This window comes from Populus euphratica, unplaced genomic scaffold (genome assembly GCF_000495115.2).
Source record: "Populus euphratica unplaced genomic scaffold, PopEup_1.0 scaffold1076.1, whole genome shotgun sequence".
NCBI lineage: Eukaryota > Viridiplantae > Streptophyta > Magnoliopsida > Malpighiales > Salicaceae > Populus > Populus euphratica.
Window position 1 is genome coordinate 98,154 of NW_011500463.1, and position 20,472 is coordinate 118,625.

General features: G+C 35.0%; 2 protein-coding genes across 3 annotated transcripts; one reads left to right on the top strand and one right to left on the bottom strand.

Moving 5' to 3' along the window:
- The first annotated feature begins 2,368 nt into the window (after window positions 1-2,368).
- Window positions 2,369-10,497, top strand: LOC105114844 (kinesin-13A-like). The gene is made up of 14 exons (XM_011011535.1): window positions 2,369-2,722; window positions 2,823-3,100; window positions 3,369-3,590; window positions 4,229-4,420; window positions 5,420-5,521; window positions 5,684-5,761; window positions 6,047-6,128; window positions 6,473-6,635; window positions 7,184-7,513; window positions 8,586-8,804; window positions 8,892-9,480; window positions 9,575-9,640; window positions 9,734-9,963; window positions 10,107-10,497. The coding sequence occupies exons 2-13, from the start codon at window positions 2,879-2,881 to the stop codon at window positions 9,914-9,916; spliced, it is 2,448 nt and encodes an 815-aa protein (XP_011009837.1). The 5' UTR covers window positions 2,369-2,722; window positions 2,823-2,878; the 3' UTR covers window positions 9,917-9,963; window positions 10,107-10,497.
- Window positions 10,498-11,907: 1,410 nt separating this feature from the next.
- LOC105114845 (ubiquitin-like-specific protease ESD4) lies at window positions 11,908-18,404 on the bottom strand. Of its 2 annotated transcripts, XR_840225.1 has the most exons (10): window positions 17,289-18,404; window positions 17,035-17,114; window positions 16,865-16,958; window positions 16,587-16,685; window positions 15,938-16,033; window positions 15,729-15,848; window positions 14,355-14,458; window positions 13,058-13,130; window positions 12,242-12,563; window positions 11,908-12,155 (listed from the first exon to the last, which is right to left on the bottom strand). XR_840225.1 is itself a non-coding variant. In XM_011011536.1 (9 exons), exons 1-9 carry the CDS (start codon window positions 18,108-18,110, stop codon window positions 12,501-12,503), a joined length of 1,551 nt encoding a protein of 516 aa, XP_011009838.1. In that variant the 5' UTR covers window positions 18,111-18,404; the 3' UTR covers window positions 11,908-12,500. The 2 variants fall into 2 exon arrangements, 1 of the variants encoding a protein (XP_011009838.1); XM_011011536.1 differs by having other exon boundaries at window positions 11,908-12,563.
- Between the last annotated feature and the right edge of the window lie 2,068 nt (window positions 18,405-20,472).

Below are 20,472 nucleotides of genomic sequence, written 5' to 3' on the forward strand. Positions count from 1 at the left end.
TATTATTATTATTATTATTATTATTGTTATTATTATTGTTATCGTTATTACTATTATTGTTGTTAATAATTGTTGTTTATAATTTGTACAATTAACCTCCTTGTGGTTCGACCCCGGTCTTGCCGGGTTATTTTTTACTTCGACACTCCTGCACTTGGGAGAAGACATCAATCTTTTAGTCGTGTCAGCGTGCACCACGACTAATTCTACGGGCCTTGAAGTTAACGACCATGTAAGCCTCCAGTGGCCATCATATGAGCAACCAAGGACTCGAACTTGAGACCACAGAGGGAGCAAACCCCTTGATCCCAAATCCTTACCACTTGGCCACCACCTAGATGGTTATACGACATTCTTTCTTTGGATATGCAACACGCGCACTTATATAATTTTTGATTTGTTAATGGAGGTTAGTTTTTTTTTTCTTTCCTCTTTTTTTTTTTCCAGTTTTTGTGCACTCCCACTTGATATTTCAAGACAGCTCCTAGATTTCTATTCTTTTTTATCTAGTCCCTTTGCTTGTGGTTCTATTTTTTCTTCTTCTTTTAATAATTCATTTAATTAGTTTTTTTTATTTTAAATTCATCATTATTGATTTTTTTGTTTTATTAAATTTGATTCTTAATGTTTTAATTATTATTTTTTTAGAATGAAATAATTTTTTAAAATTATATATTTTTAAAAGTTCTATCCTTTTTATATTTTAAAATTTAATTTTTATCCGGTGAAGTGGATGATTATAATATCATGTCCTTCTTGGTTTTTTATAAATATTATCGTCATCTTGGTAACTACGAATGCATTAGATGGACTATCACCGAGTCTTGGAGGGTAATCTTTAGTCTCTTCCATCAGATATGGAGCCCATAGACAAAGCAATAGTAATAACAATCATCGTCGTCATTCATCAAATGTTGTGCTCCTCCATCCGTTGATTCGAAAGGTGTTTCTCTCGAGCAAGGCTGGCCGGATTGCCTTTTGCCAGATCTAGTACTCGATTCGGAAGTGAAAGATCATCGGCTTTTCCTTCGAGATCATTGCTTTCAAGACTCTTCATTTTGATTGCTCCGTAAATACTTGACTTGGCGTCCAAAAAATATGTGTCTTTACCCGAACAAACAAACATGTCCTTTTATGCACCCTTTATTTATTTATTTTTCTCTTAATTCTTTCTAGTCCCAACATATTTCTGGTGTTTTCCATCAAGTGCCGTCCCAGCAAAAGTGAATTTGAATTGAATATTTGGTATCATTATTTTCTAACATTATGCATCGCCCTACCAATGCTAAGGAAATTACAATGAATTGCCGAAAAGAGGATTTATATATTTTTATTAAACCCGTCCCAACCCGATAGATTCATTAAAAACTCAATCAATATATTCTTGAACCGGATTGTAAGTCAAAAAAGTCAATCTAGAGTTGACTGATTTACCAGATAAAAATGTTAAATATTTTTTCTCAAAACAATAATGGTTTTAATATTTTTTAGAAGAGGATTAATTAACTCGACGGGTCAACTCCACTCCAAATCTGGTGTCATAAAGTGAGTTTATGATGTTCGGGTAATTTATCTTGTTTTGCTAGAAGAGCATATCTCTGCTTGGGCCCATCATCATCATCAGTTTCGGCACCCGACAATTTTCAATTATTTTTCTCATTTGATGCTCTAAAGTTAAAAGACGATATTTTAGGGGTAATAATTGTTTAATGGCATTTTTCATTTCGATACAATAATTAGTTTTTTTTTAAATGTTTTCAAACCACCCTAATTAATATCAATCCTAGGAAAATAAAAAAAAAACGTTTTTTTCTTAGATTCCCCCCCTTTTATTTCAATATTTATCATTTAATACGCCTATAATAAACCATATTAGTTAATATAACTTTATTACATCACAAAAATATTATAAAAAAAATAATATTTTTGATATGCAATGTAATTAGTTGATAAATAAATTATATTATAATAATTCAATCCAGGATTAGAATCCATGAAAAATATTTTTCATATACCAATTCTTTATTAGAAATAGAATAATTTAGTTGTTAATATCTATTTGGTATTATAATAGCTTTTATCTTTTAAATTATTTTTTTACTTGGAAAAATATTGCATTAATATTTTTTATATATTTTTTAGTATGTTAATTTTAAAAATGAAAAAAATATAATTTAAATATATTTTCAGTTGAAAAACTTATTACAATTCTTTGTATGTTAAAAAAATAAAAAAAGAGAGGGAAAATAAGCAAAAACAAGGAGGGTAAATTAGTCACAAAACAAAGTTTCAAAATAGCCGTTTTATAAAAAAAAATGAAAACCATAATAGTCTAATATATATATATATATCCATTTCATAAAGTAAGCAGAGGTAATTACCATATCAGCATCGCAAGCAACCCGTTCTCTGCGCCCTCCCCTCTCTCGCGTGGAGCTTTCTGCTAATAACATTTCTTCTCTCAAACGGCAAACCATTTCCAACGACGCTCCTATTTCCAAAAGATTTTTTTTTTTTTATAAAAAAGGGGTTCCGCTTTCACTGCTTCTTCATCAGCTTCAGATCTGCGTCAAAGATATCTCTCTCACTTGGCGGATCTCTCTCTATTCACAACTTCATCTCTCGTAAACAAAATCGAATAAAAGAGAAGCGTGTGATAAGATCGGGATTTTGTTTGAATTTCGATTCATGTTCTCTTTTGGATTTGAATTCTCTCCTCCTTGTAAGTACTTTTATTTTTATTCTTTTGAATTACTTAATTTTTTTCGTTTTGCATTGTTAATTTTTTTCGTTTTATTTGTTTATTTAATCTGTGTGTGAAGCGGTGGTGATAGATAGATCTTGAAAATTGGCTCCCCAAAGGCGATCGCAGCGCCACATGGGCGGCCAGATGCAGCAAACCAATTCTGCTGCTGCTGCTGCTGCTGCTGCAACCGCACTTTATGATCATGCCGGCGCTGGTGGGTCCTTGGGTCCCACTAGTGATGCGGGCGATGCGGTTATGGCTAGGTGGCTTCAGTCTGCCGGCTTGCAGCATCTGGCCTCTCCCATGGCTTCTACCGGCATCGATCATCGCCTCCTGCCTAATATTTTAATGCAGGTATGGACGGAAAATGTACTTGATTTTTTAATTCGCTTTCGTTGTAAATTAATGGAGTTTATTTGGATATCTATTTGACGTGATTGTGCATTTAGGATCAGAAACAAATTTGGAGGTTTTATTGCTGAGTTATGTTTGGAACGTGGACTTGTGGTGCTTCTTGTAGTATTTATCTATTAGAAACTATGTTGAGTAAAGCAAATGTGGTTGAATGAATTTTTGGTTTTCCTTGGATCTGAGTTGGATGGTTATGTTGTCTTTGTTGAAGGGTTATGGAGCGCAATCTGCGGAAGAGAAACAGAGGCTTTTCAAGCTTATGAGAAACCTCAATTTCAATGGAGAGTCTGTTCCCGAGTCTTACACCCCAACTGCCCAAACTTCAGCTGGTGTTTCTTCCTCGGATGGTTTTTATTCTCCAGAGTTTAGGGGCGATTTTGGAGCTGGGCTTTTGGATCTTCATGCTATGGATGATACAGAGCTTCTATCTGAGGTACTGCATCTAACTTGGCGGGAGGAATTTTACTTAAATTGCTTTCAAGAGCCGGGACCTTAATATGAGCAACCGGTAAAGGATTCAGTTCTTAACACCAAATTGTTTACTTCAACTAGATTATAGGTGATATTGCTATTTGCTTCTCCCTTCTCCACGTGTCAGTGTTGTGAAACCCTATTCACATGCAAGAATGAAGAACAAGAGGAAAAGGATTAACTTTAGCTGTCTATGCGATGATGCTCTTTAAGATAGTGATCTTGCTTGAACCAATCCACTCTCACATCTGTCCACTAGCAGGCCTATAGCTCTTATGCTGTATCTTTTTTCCCTTTTCTTTCTCAAGGTGAAGCTGTCAGTAACTGAATTAATTTGACAGTATGTAGATAGTAGTTGCTGGTTCTAGAATTGGATTCAGGAGTTTAGAATCATTGAGGCTATGGAATTCTGATAAGTCCTCCTCTTCTTGATGGATTCTCCTTTAGCCATTTTGGCTTGGCAGCTTATTACTTCATATAAGCGGATGCATCTGTTGGGATGTTCAGTATTGTCTTCCTCTTTCTCTCTCTTTGTTTGCTTGATATTGGGAGGATACTGCCCCTTGTACCCTTTTATTGATGTTTTCATATCCTTTTCAGCATGTCATCCCAGAACCATTCGATCCATCACCATTGATGCCTGGTGCTTCAAAAGGATTTGAAAATGATTTCAACGTGAATAGTAGCAGACAACAAAGAGAGCAAGCTGATGCAGATCTGTCAGTTCCGTTCCCTACTAATGAAAAAGAGAACAGCTCAAAGGAAAATAATGTGGCTAAAATTAAAGTTGTGGTAAGTTGATTTGTAGGGTAGCAAGATTCTGTGGGTTTGCATGATTTCATTTATGTGCCCGCATGAAGAAACATGGTAAAGTTGTGAGCACAAAATTTTGGTGTGAAAACTTGTCATTTTTGTTGGGAGAAGAATTGCGTCATCACTGATGATATAGACATGAAACTCTAATTTTAGTTAATTCACTGCTACGTCTACCAAGTTCAGTTCTTGGATTCCCCTATTATTTTGCTCTAACTTTAAAAACTTGTATTGCTATTTTTTGGTATTTAGGAGAAGCTATCTTAGATGTTGTTACTAAACCAAGTCAATCCCAAATCTGTGGTTTTCTAAGGAGAAATGTTGGAACCAAGCCTTTATGAGATGTGCCACGGGCAACAATGCTTTTTTTTTTTATTTCCAGAAAGTATTTGCAGAATCACATTATACTAGCTAGCATGACAGACTGGGAAAACCTTCTTAATTTTTGTTGGTCTTCACCTTATGAATCCTTTTTATCCAGCCTTAGTCAATCCATTACTAATGATATAGACTTAAAACTCTAATTTTAGTTAATTCACTGCTACGTCTACCAAGTTCAATTCTTGGATTCCCCTATTATTTTGCTCTAACTTAAAAAACTTGTATTGCTATTTTTTGGTATTTAGGAGAAGCTATCTTAGATGTTGTTACTAAACCAAGTCAATCCCAAATCTGTGGTTTTTTAAGGAGAAATGTTGGAACCAAGCCTTTATGAGATGTGCCACGGGCAACAATGCTTTTTTTTATTTCCAGAAAGTATTTGCAGAATCACATTATACTAGCTAGCATGACAGACTGGGAAAACCTTCTTAATTTTTGTTGGTCTTCACCTTATTAATCCTTTTTATCCAGCCTTAGTCAATCCTGGCATGTGGATGATATCCTGTTTGTTTTTGTTCTGTTTTCCGTTTGATTCATTCACAAGCATATGAGAAAGTTGCCTGGAAAGCTCTTGATGATATGATATCTGTGCCATAGGTACGCAAAAGACCGCTGAACAAGAAAGAGCTTGCTAGGAAGGAGGATGACATTGTAACCGTGTATGACAATGCTTTGACTGTCCATGAGCCCAAGCTAAAGGTTTGTGTCCATGATGTTGAAAAAAAGTCTTAAAAACAATATTTTTGTTAAGATTTTTCAGATGCCAGTTGATTTTTTTTTGTTGAAGTAGTCCTGGCAGACTGTTCTCTTTCTCTTCATTTGTCATCTTCAGAGGACTGATATTTCATTCCAACATGGTAGGTGGATTTGACTGCATATGTCGAGAAGCATGAGTTCTGTTTTGATGCTGTTCTAGATGAGCAGGTCACCAATGATGAGGTAATGTCTTTTCTGTCAGGGATAGAAGTTGAAATGTAACCACCACTATGAATCATGCTTGCTTTTAGTTACAAGAATGTGAAAATATTATTTCAGTTAAGAGAATGTGTGAATCATGAGAGTATTTTTATGACCAATAAGCAATATATTTTATGCTTGAATTCAGCTCAAATGACATTTTTTGTTCTAATCCATTCATCTTTCTGTCTATTATTAGTGAAGTAGTTCCTTTTTAATTTTTTATTGGTTGGCTCAAAGAAATGATTGCTTCCCTCTCTGAAACAGGTATATCGGGTTACTGTGGAACCAATTATTCCCACCATTTTTCAGCGAACAAAAGCCACATGTTTTGCATATGGTCAGACAGGTAGAAATCCTTTTTGATGGATGCTTGCTATATTTTTTCCTCATTATGTCCATTTTTTTTCTGTTGATACATTTTCTTTATAAATTGTCCCAGGTTAAGTCTCTGGATCAATGTTTCTATGAATTTTGAAAAAAAATAATAATTCCATACAGCACTTTCACTTGTTTTCACCTTCTGCACATTTGTTTTGGTTTCTCTGTGGTGGAAGCCATGGAGGGGGGGTGTTAATTCATTACTTATCTTGACTTTGAAGTTTTTGTTTCAAAGATGCTGCCTCTTTCTGAAGTCAAGTTCAGTTAAAACTCTTCTGCACAGCTGAAATCCTGATGCTGCTTTTATTTCAGGTAGTGGTAAGACATTCACAATGCAGCCCCTGCCTCTTAGAGCTGCTGAAGATCTTGTTAGATTGTTGCATCAGCCAGTTTATCGTAATCAGAGATTCAAATTGTGGCTTAGCTTCTTTGAAATTTATGGTGGAAAACTCTTTGATCTTCTCAGTGAAAGAAAGTTAGTGTTTCCCTGTTCAAACTGGTTTATTTCTTCTTTTTTTTTCCCTTAAAAAAACTGTCTTCAGAACTTGTGTATCTATTAGATTCAGTTTGTAATGGGGATAAATATGACTTGAAACCTTGGCTGATATGATTCCTCAGTCACCGTGTTCCGTGGGTGCTTGCTATGGTGACTTAAAAGTCACATTTGTATAAGTTTCTCCAGTGTGGTTGTGGCATAAGAAGTAATAAAAAGGACTTTTTTTCTTTAACAATAATTTTATAATATCCATTTGCTTTGTAATTTCACCTTCACTTTGAATCTGTAACATCCATTTACAGACGGTAATTTCTTCACTTTTTTCTTAAAAAATTTTTGGGCTAGCTTCATAACTTGAGTTAATTAAAGTGTAACCATAGAAGCAGCAGTGTCCCTTGTCAAGCAGGCCATATGTTTTCTTCAGAATAATTTTGATGTTTGTGTTCATTCATGTGTCTAAAAGTCTTGAAGTGTGAATGGTTAATGAGTTCAACCACATGCTGAATTCAATTGTTCTTCTCAATTAGGAAACTTTGTATGAGAGAAGATGGTAGGCAACAAGTTTGCATTGTTGGACTGCAAGAATTTGAAGTTTCTGATGTACAAATTGTTAAGGAATTTATTGAGAAGGGGAATGCTGCCAGAAGTACAGGATCTACTGGTGCCAATGAAGAATCTTCAAGATCACATGCTATTTTACAACTCGCCATTAAGAAGCACAGTGAAGTGAAGGACTCTAGGAGGAACAATGATGTGAATGAGTCTAAAAGTGGAAAAGTAGTTGGGAAAATTTCATTTATTGATCTTGCTGGCAGTGAACGAGGCGCAGACACCACTGACAATGACCGGCAAACCAGGTACTGTTTATCTGAACCATACTCTTCATCTCCTCTTTTGCTCTAACTTCAAGTTCATTACTCTGGTTTTTGTTAATTACTTACTCTACTCCATTGCTTGAGTTTTGAAGAATCCATCTATTATTTCATGCCAATCAAATACGATCTGTTGATCAACAACATCAAGGCCTGTTTTTGCTGCATGACTAGTGTGCCAATAGGGCAGGTTTCCCCAGATTTTTTTCTCTTTTGAGCATGGTCTGTTTAAAGAATTTGGGGACAGAAAAATACAAATTTCTATGGTAGAGATGCTAATTACTCATTTATTATGTCTGAAGCAGTTACTTCGTTTGATAAAGTTAATTTTCTGAAGAAACCTTCAGGATTTCAAGGTAAATGAGTTTGCTACGTAAAACAAATAAAATTTCAAAATTCCTAGAATGAATTTTTTCAAAGATCTTCCCATTCTTCCTGCACCTCTGTCAGGCAGTGTTTAACTATTCAATGGATTTTGGTTTTGTGATGAAGACTGGTAGTGCTATCTTTTGCAATCTGGTTGCCTCTTTGGCATTGCATGGTTCACTGGGGCCATCAATCAGCTGAGTATCCCATACACATGTTTAGAATTCATTGAGCTGGAGGCGGGCGAACTAATTTTCTTCTAATTAAGGTGCTGGATTTTAGCTGGTATTGTCGAGGTTTTATTTAGGAGAGTCAGGTCATGTTATTTTTTTGGTATCTTGATCCATCACATTATGTTTGCTGTGGGGGTAGTTTAAAGATTCAGTAAGAGATCCACGTTAAGACTTCTCTAAAACTAGTGCATTTTTTTCTGGTTCCTGGCACCTAAACTACCAATGCCAGTCTTGTACCGATGGGATTCATTCTCCAAATGGTACATGAAACAGCATAAACTAGATTGACACTATCATCTTGCCTGATGTCCATCCTCATGACCACTGATGATGGATATGTTATACTCATTGCAAAAAGTTTTCTTGTCTGATGTGGTAGTTCAACAATCACTATGGCTTTGGATTGTTGTTGGGAAGGCAGTTTTGCACTTCATGATGTTCCATATGGTTTTTTGCAGGATTGAAGGTGCAGAAATCAACAAGAGCCTTTTGGCTCTCAAGGAGTGCATTCGTGCTCTGGACAATGACCAGATCCATATACCATTCCGGGGGAGCAAGCTCACAGAAGTACTCCGTGATTCTTTTGTGGGCAACTCTAGGACAGTTATGATCTCTTGCATATCCCCAAATGCCGGCTCATGTGAACATACACTCAATACATTGAGATATGCAGATAGGTAAGCATGTTCCTATTGCTTCAACTGAAATATAGTTGCAGTGGTCTCTTGTCCCTTCAATGATAAGCATGCTTATCTAAATGACAGGGTTAAAAGTCTTTCTAAAAGTGGGAATGCAAAAAAGGATCAGGCTGTAAGTTCATTACCACCAACTAATAAGGATGCTTCCTCTATATCATCTCTGCCAGTCTCTGCTGATGTTGATGGTGTTTATGAGCAACAAGAGGTCAAAGTGCCAGATATGGGTAGAAGGGTTGTGGAAAAAGAAACTCCATCTGTCAATCCTACTGTTGATTATGATAAACAGCCCTCAAGTTTTACATCAGGTTTTTCATACAATGGACGAGAAGAAAGCGGGTTGACCTCTGGCTTAGCAGACAGGGAGAGGTATGAAAGTAGCAGTTCCTTTGGTGGCTTGACGAGTCAAAAGGTCCATTCATTGTACACCCAGCACTCAGTTGATACAGAAGAGAAAGTGCCGAAGGTGTCACCAACCTGCAGAAAAGGATCCAGAGAAGAAAAATCAGGGAACTGGTTGAAAAAAGATGGCAGTGGACCTGATCTCCCCACTGGAAATTCAAAGCAGCAGAATACAGGAAACTTCAGTGCAAGTAACACTGGACCACGACAGTATGAACCTTATCCTCCTGATGGGAATATAAATGCAATACTAGAGGTTGGTAGTATATATGGTATTTTGACTAATTTTTGTGCAGTCTAGTTAGATATTTATTGTGCCCGTAATTGATAATCTTTTTGGGATTTTCTAGGAAGAAGAGGCCCTAATCGCTGCTCATAGAAAAGAAATAGAGGATACAATGGAGATTGTTCGTGAAGTAAGTGAACACCCATCCACTTGCGTTGCTTCCTTTTGTTTTAATTGCATGATCAGCATCAGGGTGCTAATGCTGTGTGGCTTTGTGTACCAGGAAATGAAACTGTTGGCGGAAGTTGACCAACCAGGCAGTCTGATTGACAACTATGTGACCCAGTTGAGCTTTGTGCTGTCGCGCAAGGCAGCTGGCCTGGTTAGCCTTCAAGCACGCCTTGCTAGGTTCCAGCATCGACTAAAAGAACAGGAGATACTTAGTCGGAAGAGAGTTCCTCGTTAATGCAGCACTTGCGTTGCCTGCTACGCCGAGGCATCCTGCCCTGTCTTGTAATTTCTCATCTCATGTATTTTACAACAACATGATTTTGTCCTTGTTGATTCAATATAATTGGCTCCAGCAAAGGAGATTTAATCTCAATTACCTGTATATAATTAATTCCCTTCTATGAACTTAAATTTGACTCTTGCAGTCAGCAAGCGGGGGAATGGTGTTTGGTTTTTGTCAGTGTCTAATGCAACTGGACTCCACATCGACTGTGCTCAAGGACAAATGTTGCTGTTGGCATCCTGGCTTTTGGCTGTTGTGGCGGTGGGGATTCATGTTCATTGATGTTAATGGGTGTGTTAAACGGGATTGTGTACACGAGTTTGATGACATGTATGGGTTTGTGGCTTGGGATGTTGTTCAAGGTAAATTTCAGGAAATTGAAATTAAAAAAAAAAAAAAACAGATTGAAATAGATACCGTATAATTCCTTGGTCTTCTGCAATTACCCTTCTTCCAATTATGACCCGGATTGCTCCTTGAGCTAACTCAACATTGTACTGAATCGTTAATAGGAAAAGAGAATTTCAAGCGATGTCTGAATCAGTGGTAGTCTCAAATTATGCGCTTTGTTTTTTATTAGCGTTTGAGGATAAAAAGATAAATGCAAAAAGAATATGTAAACGTGTTTGATAGGCTATATTTGGGGCTTGAGTTACGCGGCGAGTTGAATTATTTTTTCTTTCGCAACGCTGCAAGCATGTTCTATAGATGGAAGATCGACAATTCAGATTATATATTTGATAATTGTGATTGTTTTATTTTAGTTTGATGATGAAAAAAAAAAGATCTATTTGCATTTCCTGGAAAAAAAAAACAAAACGAAAATTGATGGAGTCTAATTCTTGTTTACAATTAAATAAAAGACAAGTAAATTAAAGATAAATTATAACCCGAGTAATAAAAGTAAGTAAAAAAAAATAATGGCTAATTTTTTTAATAAAAAAATTAATTTTGAATGGTAAAATTAAAATAAAAAAAATTTAAGAAAACAAAAAAAAATTGATGTTAATCCATGTTAAGTTTTTGAATATGTAATTCAAATTATTAGACTAAAAGTGCTTTTTTTGAAAAACTATGAATTCCAATTCAATCAAATTTTAAAGAGTTACTTTTAAAAAATCAATTATATAAAAGAATTAAAAAAATAACAATTAAAAGAATGAATATCATAATTGAAAAGAAAAATTAATTTAACAAAATGACAAAAATAAAAATAATGAAGACCAAATTTAAAAAAATAACATATCACAAATATAAAATTGAAAACAAAATGAAATTTTATAAAAGAGCCCAAAAAAATTTAAAATTAAAATAAAAAAATCAAAATTAAAATCTTAATAAATAAAAGAATCATCCTAAAACTTTGAATCATTAATGAAAATTAGAGAGGAAAAGAAAAAAAATAATAAAACATTGATGACAAATTAGTCTATAACCACTTCACGAGCTATCTAAAGATTATAAAAATGTCTAAAATGCTAGTGTGTGTTGTACACACCAGCCTATATTTACCGTAGTTCCTCGATTTGTTATATTTTTAATTTTAACCCTTTAAAACTTAATTATTTAAATTAATCAAAATTTATTTTGTTTTGCAAGATAAAGCACAAAAAATTTCTCTTGTTATTGCAAGATTTTGGTATCAAAGCCAACAAAAAAAAAACACCAAGTAAAACCCTAAATTAAAACACAATTTGAATGGATCAAATTAAAGTACATATAAATTAAGGAATAAAGGAAAAATGGGAGGACAAACCTTCCCCAACTCACAAGAAAAGAAGGGTGAATATCTTCTAATTATTTACACTTATTCTCCATAACTTTAATTATTTTAAATTAATAAAATTTAATTTAATTTTAACAAATCAAGTATCACTCTGGAGTCTCATTTCTAGATCATTAAATCTTTTATTAAATTTTAAATTATAGGGGACAAGATTTCGTTAACATCTATTATTCTCAAAAACAGTATATTCTCTAACAGCAGTTCTGTTCAAACATGTTAGAATTCTAAAATACTCCAAGGAAACGACCACCATGTACTTCTCTTTTCCCAAGAAGCAGAAACTTGATCATTACAATTATGAACCAACCACCACGGTAGGACGGCTAAAATAGCCAGGTTGAATGAATTGAACGAGCAGACAGCAAATAACACGCGTGAGAAGAGAAGCAAAATCCTCGTTCGTTTCTGGAAATTACAAAAAACCATGACATTTCCTAGATCAACTCTTGCAAAAACAAAATCCCTCACAACTCAGCTTGCACTCATCTTACCAGCCACCAGTCCTGCCATGTTCATCATCGATATTGTACTGGTCATTGCACAAGGAATAATCTTTGATCGATTATATGATCGGGGTAAACTGGAGCTGCTTGTGTTGCTACCAGATCGACACTTGAAGAAGGCTGAAGGACCCTCTCCTCTATTCACAGGGCACAGGCAATTTATAATCATCTGTCAAATATGGCGGATTGCAGAATCGCTAATACAAAATAATGGATACATGTTATTTGAGGACATGTACACTTTCAATCAGTCAGCTCTCAATCTCAGAATTTCCTTGGCTGTCCTCAACCGAAAATAGGGCATGTGCTCCTACAAACAAAGGAAATATAGATTTGAGCTTTCGGGTGACAACAGTTATTGGTTTCCTACATAGTTGCCCAAGATTTGTTTCCAGGATGACTCAATATGTAGAAACATAAATAAATAGGTTTTATTGTACCACAAAAGAAAAAAAAGGAATGAGGTTTCTCTTGTAAGGACTTTTAGCAATCTGACCAGGAGTGTGGCATCCATTCCATAGACAAAGGGGGTATCATTGGATGACTGACCCCTACTGGCAGATCAACCAGTTGGTTCATTGGCTTGAAACCTTGAACAACAAGTGATGATAGCCACCACGATGAGGCCATTGGAGAAAAAGAAGCCATCAAAGCTGTTTATCTATGACAGGTGGATGGGCTTTCAAATTCCATATTTCTAATCTTCAACTAATGCAGGCTAATAACTATAAATTAGAGAACTAAGCAAATTTTGTTAATACAAGAGAAAATATACCAGCATTGCTAAACCCGTAATCATCTTACCTGGCCAAAACAAAGTCCTATACCTCTGCTATAAAAATCAGCATACTTGATCATAAACACACCACAGTCATACCTATTTACAGGGAAATGATGTTAATACCAGAAATAATTTAAATAGTTGATATAAACAACTTGTGTGGATCAAGGTGTTTAGCAGAATTGAATTGGGAAAGTCCACACAACCAGACTGAAGCTACACATGGACTGAACTTCAGGAACACATACTAGTTCCTTGAGGGAACTCTTACAAAACAGTTACAGTGTAGAAAAGAATTGATGGAGATGTTAAGGGAACATGGGCACCTCAGCGATGAAGCACCATAAGTAGCCCGCGTAAATTTGTAACATGGTTTCTTCAAAACATTTACAGCATAGACAAGATAACAATGATACTCGGTAAGAAAGTATTATCCAAAAAGTATATAAGGAAACTCAGACAAAGTCAAGCGGTAAATGGAGATTCTTTTATCAACTAATCCATCATTTTCTAATACCGAGTAAGCATTACATTGTACACGTGCCTGTTCCTTTCCTTAACAAAGTAGTTAAAATCAAGTTATAACCCACTAGAATGAGTAAATTGAGATTCTTTTATCAATTAATCCATCATTTTCTAATACCGTGTAAGCATTACATTGTACACGTGCCCATTTGTTTCCTTAACAAAGCAGTTAAAATCAAGTTATGACCCACTAGAATGAACAATAACAATGAATATGGGTCAGGACTAAGAAACCTCAGCCTAAAACTTAACAGCTCACCATATCCTAAATTTTTTAAAGCCAATCATATTTTCATCACATAAGGGAAAATGCAACATTTAAGACAACAGAGAAAGAAAGAGAACAATAATTGCATCCACGTTAAAGCATGTTAAGCTCCTTTCGACTCTTTCTACATACCAATTTTAAATGTAAAGCCAGGGAGGAAACCCTGCTAATTCTATGGATCATTTGACAGACTTTTGCCATTTATAGATATAACATCACAACAGCTCACAAAAAATCTAGTCCACGGGATCATGAAAGAACCAAAAAGGCTGGACCATTTAGCTGCCCCAACTATTTTGCCACTGAGGCTTAGTTGAGTTAAATTGTATTTCTTTATCATTCATTCTTTATTGTAGAAGTTAAGCTTTTAACAGGGTATTTCTTTTAGACCCTCTCACAAGCTTCAGCAGATGTGATGATTTACAGACTTTTTTTTTTTTTTTCAACAAATGGTAGCAAACAATATATATATATATGCCACTAGATTCCAAGAGAAAATTAATGACATAAGAATAACGAATACACACCCATTCTGCTGTTCAGGAAGGTCTTCAACAAATTCACGCTCCCAATTACTTACATCAATGTCTTTCTTACTCTTGTCTTTAACTTCTTCAGCATAGTATTTAGCCTGGTAAACATAAATAAACAACATCAGCCAAGATTGAAGAAGTTGTGTGATTGAGCATTTTTCCCATATATTTTTCATTTCCCCCTCTTTTTCAGTTTTGCAACTAACAGCAATAAGCATAAAGATTTGGAGCCATTGAAGTGCAAGGTCACAGACTCACAACTCAAATTTCCTGAATACAAGATAAACCATCTTAATGCTACAGCGACACACTTGTTACCAGAGATAAAACTTGAGGTTTGCACATTAATCTCATAATTCATGGTCATACATGAGCGATCCCACAGTCCTCAATAATTATCTGTCTCACAAATCCTTACTTTACAAACATCTAAAAAATATAATCAAAGGAAAAACATTTGTTTCATCAGCTAGACTTGAGGGAGTAAATTCTGCAAGTAATGATACCAGCTCCAAAACCTAACCAACTTTCAGAAGATCAAAGACCCTTTGTAAGATGATTCATACATGCACACCTCCACAATCCTCAATACACTATCTTTCTTATAAATCCTATAGTTTACAATTCTCTCAAGAATTTAATCAAAGGAAAAACCTGTGTGATCGACTAGACTTTAGAGTAAATTCTGCAAAATAATGATACCAGCTCCAAAACCTAACTAATTTCAGAAAATCACCAAACCCTTTTGACCCCAAAGAATTCTGAAAGGATTCTCGCAAAACATGGCCAGAATCAAAGCATCCTTTTCTATCATAAGGGGAAACTGCTCTCCCCAAAAACGTATCAGAGGCATGTCTGCCTACCTAGAAGGTCCTGTATCCCATATAGGAGCCTAATACAAGCCGTTTGCTGATTGGAGCTTATTCTTTAAATCTGTTTTTTGGAGAGATGATTTCATAGCATTAAATAGGACGTGCAAAAGGAAATTATATGCATCATTTAGTGCTTTTAAAAGTAAACTCCTCACCCGAATGTTAGTAGCCATCTATATATATAGTTGGATCAAACAAGCATCTGCTATGCACTAAGGGAAAAATGGAAATGCATAAAGGGCATAATCTTTATCCTTCAATATGTAATCCAACTTTTTAACTGCAGGCTTCCAGACTTAAGAGTTTAGTTGCAGGGACAGGCTTTTGAAAAGTATAGAAACGGCTGCAATCAATGGTCCATTAGCTTCCAAAGAAGTCTCAATGGAACCAAGTCAATTACAAATAGAGAGGTTGATGCTTTAGCTACAAGGTCCCTTGAACTAGTTAGTGGCATGCTCTAGATATACGAATATGTAGACAACAAAACAAAACATACCAAACTTTCAAGAACTCTGTTGTCCCTTCCTTTGAGTGAATCAAGATACTGGAACTTCTGATCCTTTTTGTTAATTACTGCCAAACACCAATGTATCTCTTGGTGAACAGGGACAAATATCTGAGCAAAATAGAAAAAATAAGAATATGACAACTAACAGTGAACAAAAATAAGTGCCAGAAAAGTGGAAAGGATTTGCGTTGTTTTACTTTGTCACAGTCAATCAAGAAATATCCCAACTTTTTTTCTGTGGTCCATCTTTTGACAGCTCTATAATCATAGCCACCCTTGCCTCCACCTGTTAACTGGATATTAACATTTAGGTTATATTCCAAGCTTAAAAAAAAGAAAATCACAGCCAAAACACAACAAACACAGTCAGAAACAAGAGAAAAACAATAAACAAATAATTATAAGAAAAATTCTGAACTCTAATAACATATGCAATCATTATGAGAAGAAAGCTGCAACAGGATAGAATGAACAGCTCTGTTAATTTATTTATTTATTTATTATTTTTTGAGGGGGGAGGGGTGTTGAGCTTCGGGAATTATCTTTTTCTAACTGTTGCTGACTAGGAAACATGGACTCGGAAGGAAGCATCACAGAAAAGAACTTTTTCAAGACCAGAGAAATTAGTTATTTGAATTGAGAATAAATAACAGTAAGAAAAGGATGAACAATGCCAGGGGGGGACATAAAGCGGAGAAACAGGCTCACACAATTGACATCTCAAACTTCACTAACTATCAAGAAAATTGAACCATAGCTGCCAAGAGCACTATTTTTAATACTTCCATGCATTACAGTAGGACTCATGTTTAAAAAGATAGAAGGGCAAAGAGTAAATTTACATACCTTTTTGTAAAAAAAGGTATTGAAAAAATGACATTTTAGGAACTTCTTTGGTTCTCTCCTTTCCCTTTCTTTGAGCAATTCCATGTACAAATTTATGACCTGAAAAAAGAAAACACAAACGTATCAACAAAACCATATTAGCAGCTCAGTAAAATAACTAATTCTCGGTAACATTACATTTTAAATATATGCATGAACCATTAACTTCAATCTACAAAAAGTGGGAAAACACATTGGTAACTATAACTATCAAAAAAACTATAATCCAAAATCATCACCTCATCATTCAACCATGCTGCTGGTGCAAGGCAGTGCAAAATTTGTCCAGTAATATCAATATTGGAATAGCCATGACTGACCAAGACCCTCCTCCTACCGAAATGAACAACATAATGTTATCTCAGCAATATCAATAATGCAATCAAAAGGAAATATCGATCAAATATACCTATTGTTGGGAAAAAATGCTTGTTTAACCTCGGTTTCTTCCTCAGGTGTAAGAGGGATAAAAGGCTCTCGCGATATCTCCTGAAAATCATTTTTTCCAGTAGAACAACACTTCATTAAAAAAATAAAAATATAGGCATGCTAAGAAAGATACTTCTTCCTAAACTAAAAAAGGAAACACCACTCAAACTCCCTAACAAAACAATGTATGAAGACCTAAAACTCAAGTTCAATAAAACAACTAGGAAAACTCACCTCCACAGGTTCCTTCTTCACAGGTCGCAAGGCCTTAAATGAATCCCACCTTTTCTCATTGTATTCAATCTCAAATTTCAATGATCCCAATCTCCCGTTCCTCCTCTCTGTATCCACCAACAACTTCTTGTAAGTCTCAACAGTCAAAACCCCAAATTCATTATTCAATGCCAATGAACTCAACATCTTCCCTGTATTCTCAACACCTAAATTCCCATCAATAGTAACCACTGATCTCTCCTCCAAAATTTTAACATCACCATCATTCTCACTGCCCACAACCCCATTTCGCAACATCCAGTCCGAAACCGCAGACCCTCCCTCTCTTCCATCCTCTTCGAAAACCTCAACTTCTTCAATACTAGAATCCTCAGACACAATTTCTTTCTCAGTCTTCTCACTCTCATCATCAACATCAATCACTTCTTTCTCTTCGACCAAATACCTAATCGCACCAAACGCGCTTTGTTTCGCATAATCCAACTTTCTGCTCAAGAAATTCCCCATTACATCACCTTCACGACCAAGATTTCTCTCCTTTTCACTAAAACCACCACTTTTAACCGTGGACAAGGTAAATTTCTGAAAACTACAAGGGGCATGAACCTCTCGGCGAAACTTCGTAGCTGTTTCTGGGTACTTAGAGATTCTAGAGGCAATACTGTTAGAAGAACCTAGGGTTTGGTTGTTGAATTTACGGGTTTGATGCATGGTAGAGAATCTGGGCTTTTTAGAGATGTGAAAATCTGGAGAATTTGAATATGGGTTATAATTACATGGGTGATCTCTTTGGTGGTTACCACTACTTGTTAAAGCACCCATTTTTTTAAGTCGAAAACCCTAGAAATCCAAAACCCATCTACAAAATAAGCATTCTTGCCAGAAATTAGGGTTTTGCGAGGTAAAAAGAACGAGAGAGAGAATTGAATTGAACTGAATTGGGGGATTTAGAATTTTGAAAAAAAAAAATGAAGAAAGTTCGGATCTTTTTGGAAAATCTTGATGGGGCGATTGTGAAGATGGTGGTTTTTTATTTTGTTTCGCGGCACTAAAGAGGACCTTTGATTTTCTGGTATGACACCATAATTAAACGACAGGTCGATTTTCTTCTTCCTTCCTCTTTAGAATATCATTTTTTACCTTTTTACCCTTTTAAGATTATGTCTGGCTTGTCCCGCTATGCTCGAATTGGAAGTAAAAAGTTTAGAAATTTTGTTTTACTTAGAGGCTAATTTGTTACTTTTTTAAGATTATAATTACACAAACAATAATGGGATAATATTTAGATGAGTTTGAATGCTTTTTAGTTTATAACTAAATAAAAATGTTCTTTTCAACTCATATAATATTATTTATAAGGTAACAATAATTTTTATTTATTGGAATTATACTTAACTATTTATAACTATCATGATGACAAAGCAATTAACCAAACTATAAAATAACTAAGTAATAAGATAAATAATCGAAATACAATAAATAAAACTATATACTATTTTGAAACTTGAAAACACCACAATTATAATATCTTCAAATAACCATATAAATTGTTATAATTATCAAATGGACCTACTTCAAGGAGTAAAAACTTGCAAGGAGGAAAAGGAGTGTTCTTTCCACCTTTTTTGCTTGTATTTATCTCCCACGAGGAAAACTAAGCAAACAGCTGACCAAAATAGTTTAAAAATCCAGTTCACATACAATGGTAAATAACTAGTTTAATACAAGCGAGAGCGTGCATGAGCTCTAAGGCAGGGTAGACGCCTTTTTTCTTTCTTCTTTTTTGCATGACTATCGGATTCTATAGTCAAATTAACTCCTCGAGGCACTGCATGAAGGAGTACCGTCCATCCTCGCCGATTGCAGTATCACTTTGCTTCAGGTGGTGAAACTCCTGGAAAGCAGATTAGCAGCTGAACTGCGGATATGTTGCATCGTATTGCAGCTGGGCAATTTTGAGCTTGCATGGAGGATTAATATTGCCGTAGCTCAGCTGCAAAAACTCAGGGTGATCCCTTCTCTGAGTTGCGCAACCGCAGCCACTCGCAAGTTCCCAGTCTGGGCTTACTCTGCCAACTCTTTGAAAAACAAAGCAGCACGCACGCCAGCGACGTCCCTCAGGAGCTTTGGGCAGAAGAGGGCCCCTACCCCTTTGTTTGAGTACTCCAAACAACATTACTGTCTCTCTTTGATGGACAAATCAGCTGAAATTAAGCTAGAAAGGGCCCGAATTATGAACATCTAACTTTGTGTCAACGGTGATGACAAGAACGGCGCTCCACATCTTGATGGCACGGTCAGAGCATTTCCGGGCGGAGATGTTATTTTGAATATTATAAATATAGTTTTTTTTTTTTTTATCTATACTTCAATGAAAAAAAAATGAAAAGCCAATTATATTAAAGTGAAACAAATAAATTTTTTATTTTTTTGATAATTTTAATATTATTTTTTTTAATTGATTTATTTTTTTTGTTAGCCTCACTTTATTATTGGTTGTGGTTTTCTTATTAATGATTTTGTAGAAATAACATTTATAAAAGAGAAAAAAACATTTTAACATTTTGTTTAGTTTCCGATTGGAACATGAAAAACAAGTAATGAAAAGCCCTTTTTTTAACTCTCCACTTAGCACCTGCATTACTTTCATAGGTGGAGCTAATTTATAGACCCCATCAGTTCAATAATTAATTTTAAAAAATAAAATAAAATAATATTGTTTAATTTAATTTTTAAGAAAAAAATATTCAATTAATTAAGGGTTGAGTTTTAACCTAATAAGAAAAAAAATTCAATCAATTAAGGGTTGAGTTTTAACCTAATAAGATAAGTATTTTTTTATTCTATTTTTTTTTTAATATGGATTGTCCAAACTTCAATTAGTCACATTCTATATTGACACACCAAGCTAGTTTAGATTTTATAACTATAATGGTATAAGTTTAACACAAGACTTAACCCTACGATTATATAAAGTATAATTAAAGTTGCAAAAGTTTGTTTTTTTATTTAACAAAAAGTCTTATGCCGTGAGCGACAGCAACTCAGCCTTCTCTATCAAACTATCCCTTCGCCGATGACAAGAACCACCACACCAACTTCTCCTTTTTCCTCTTGGTTGAAAAATTCTTTTTCAACCCACAACCAACTCTAGCCATCAAGTCTTTCATTATCACCTCTAGTA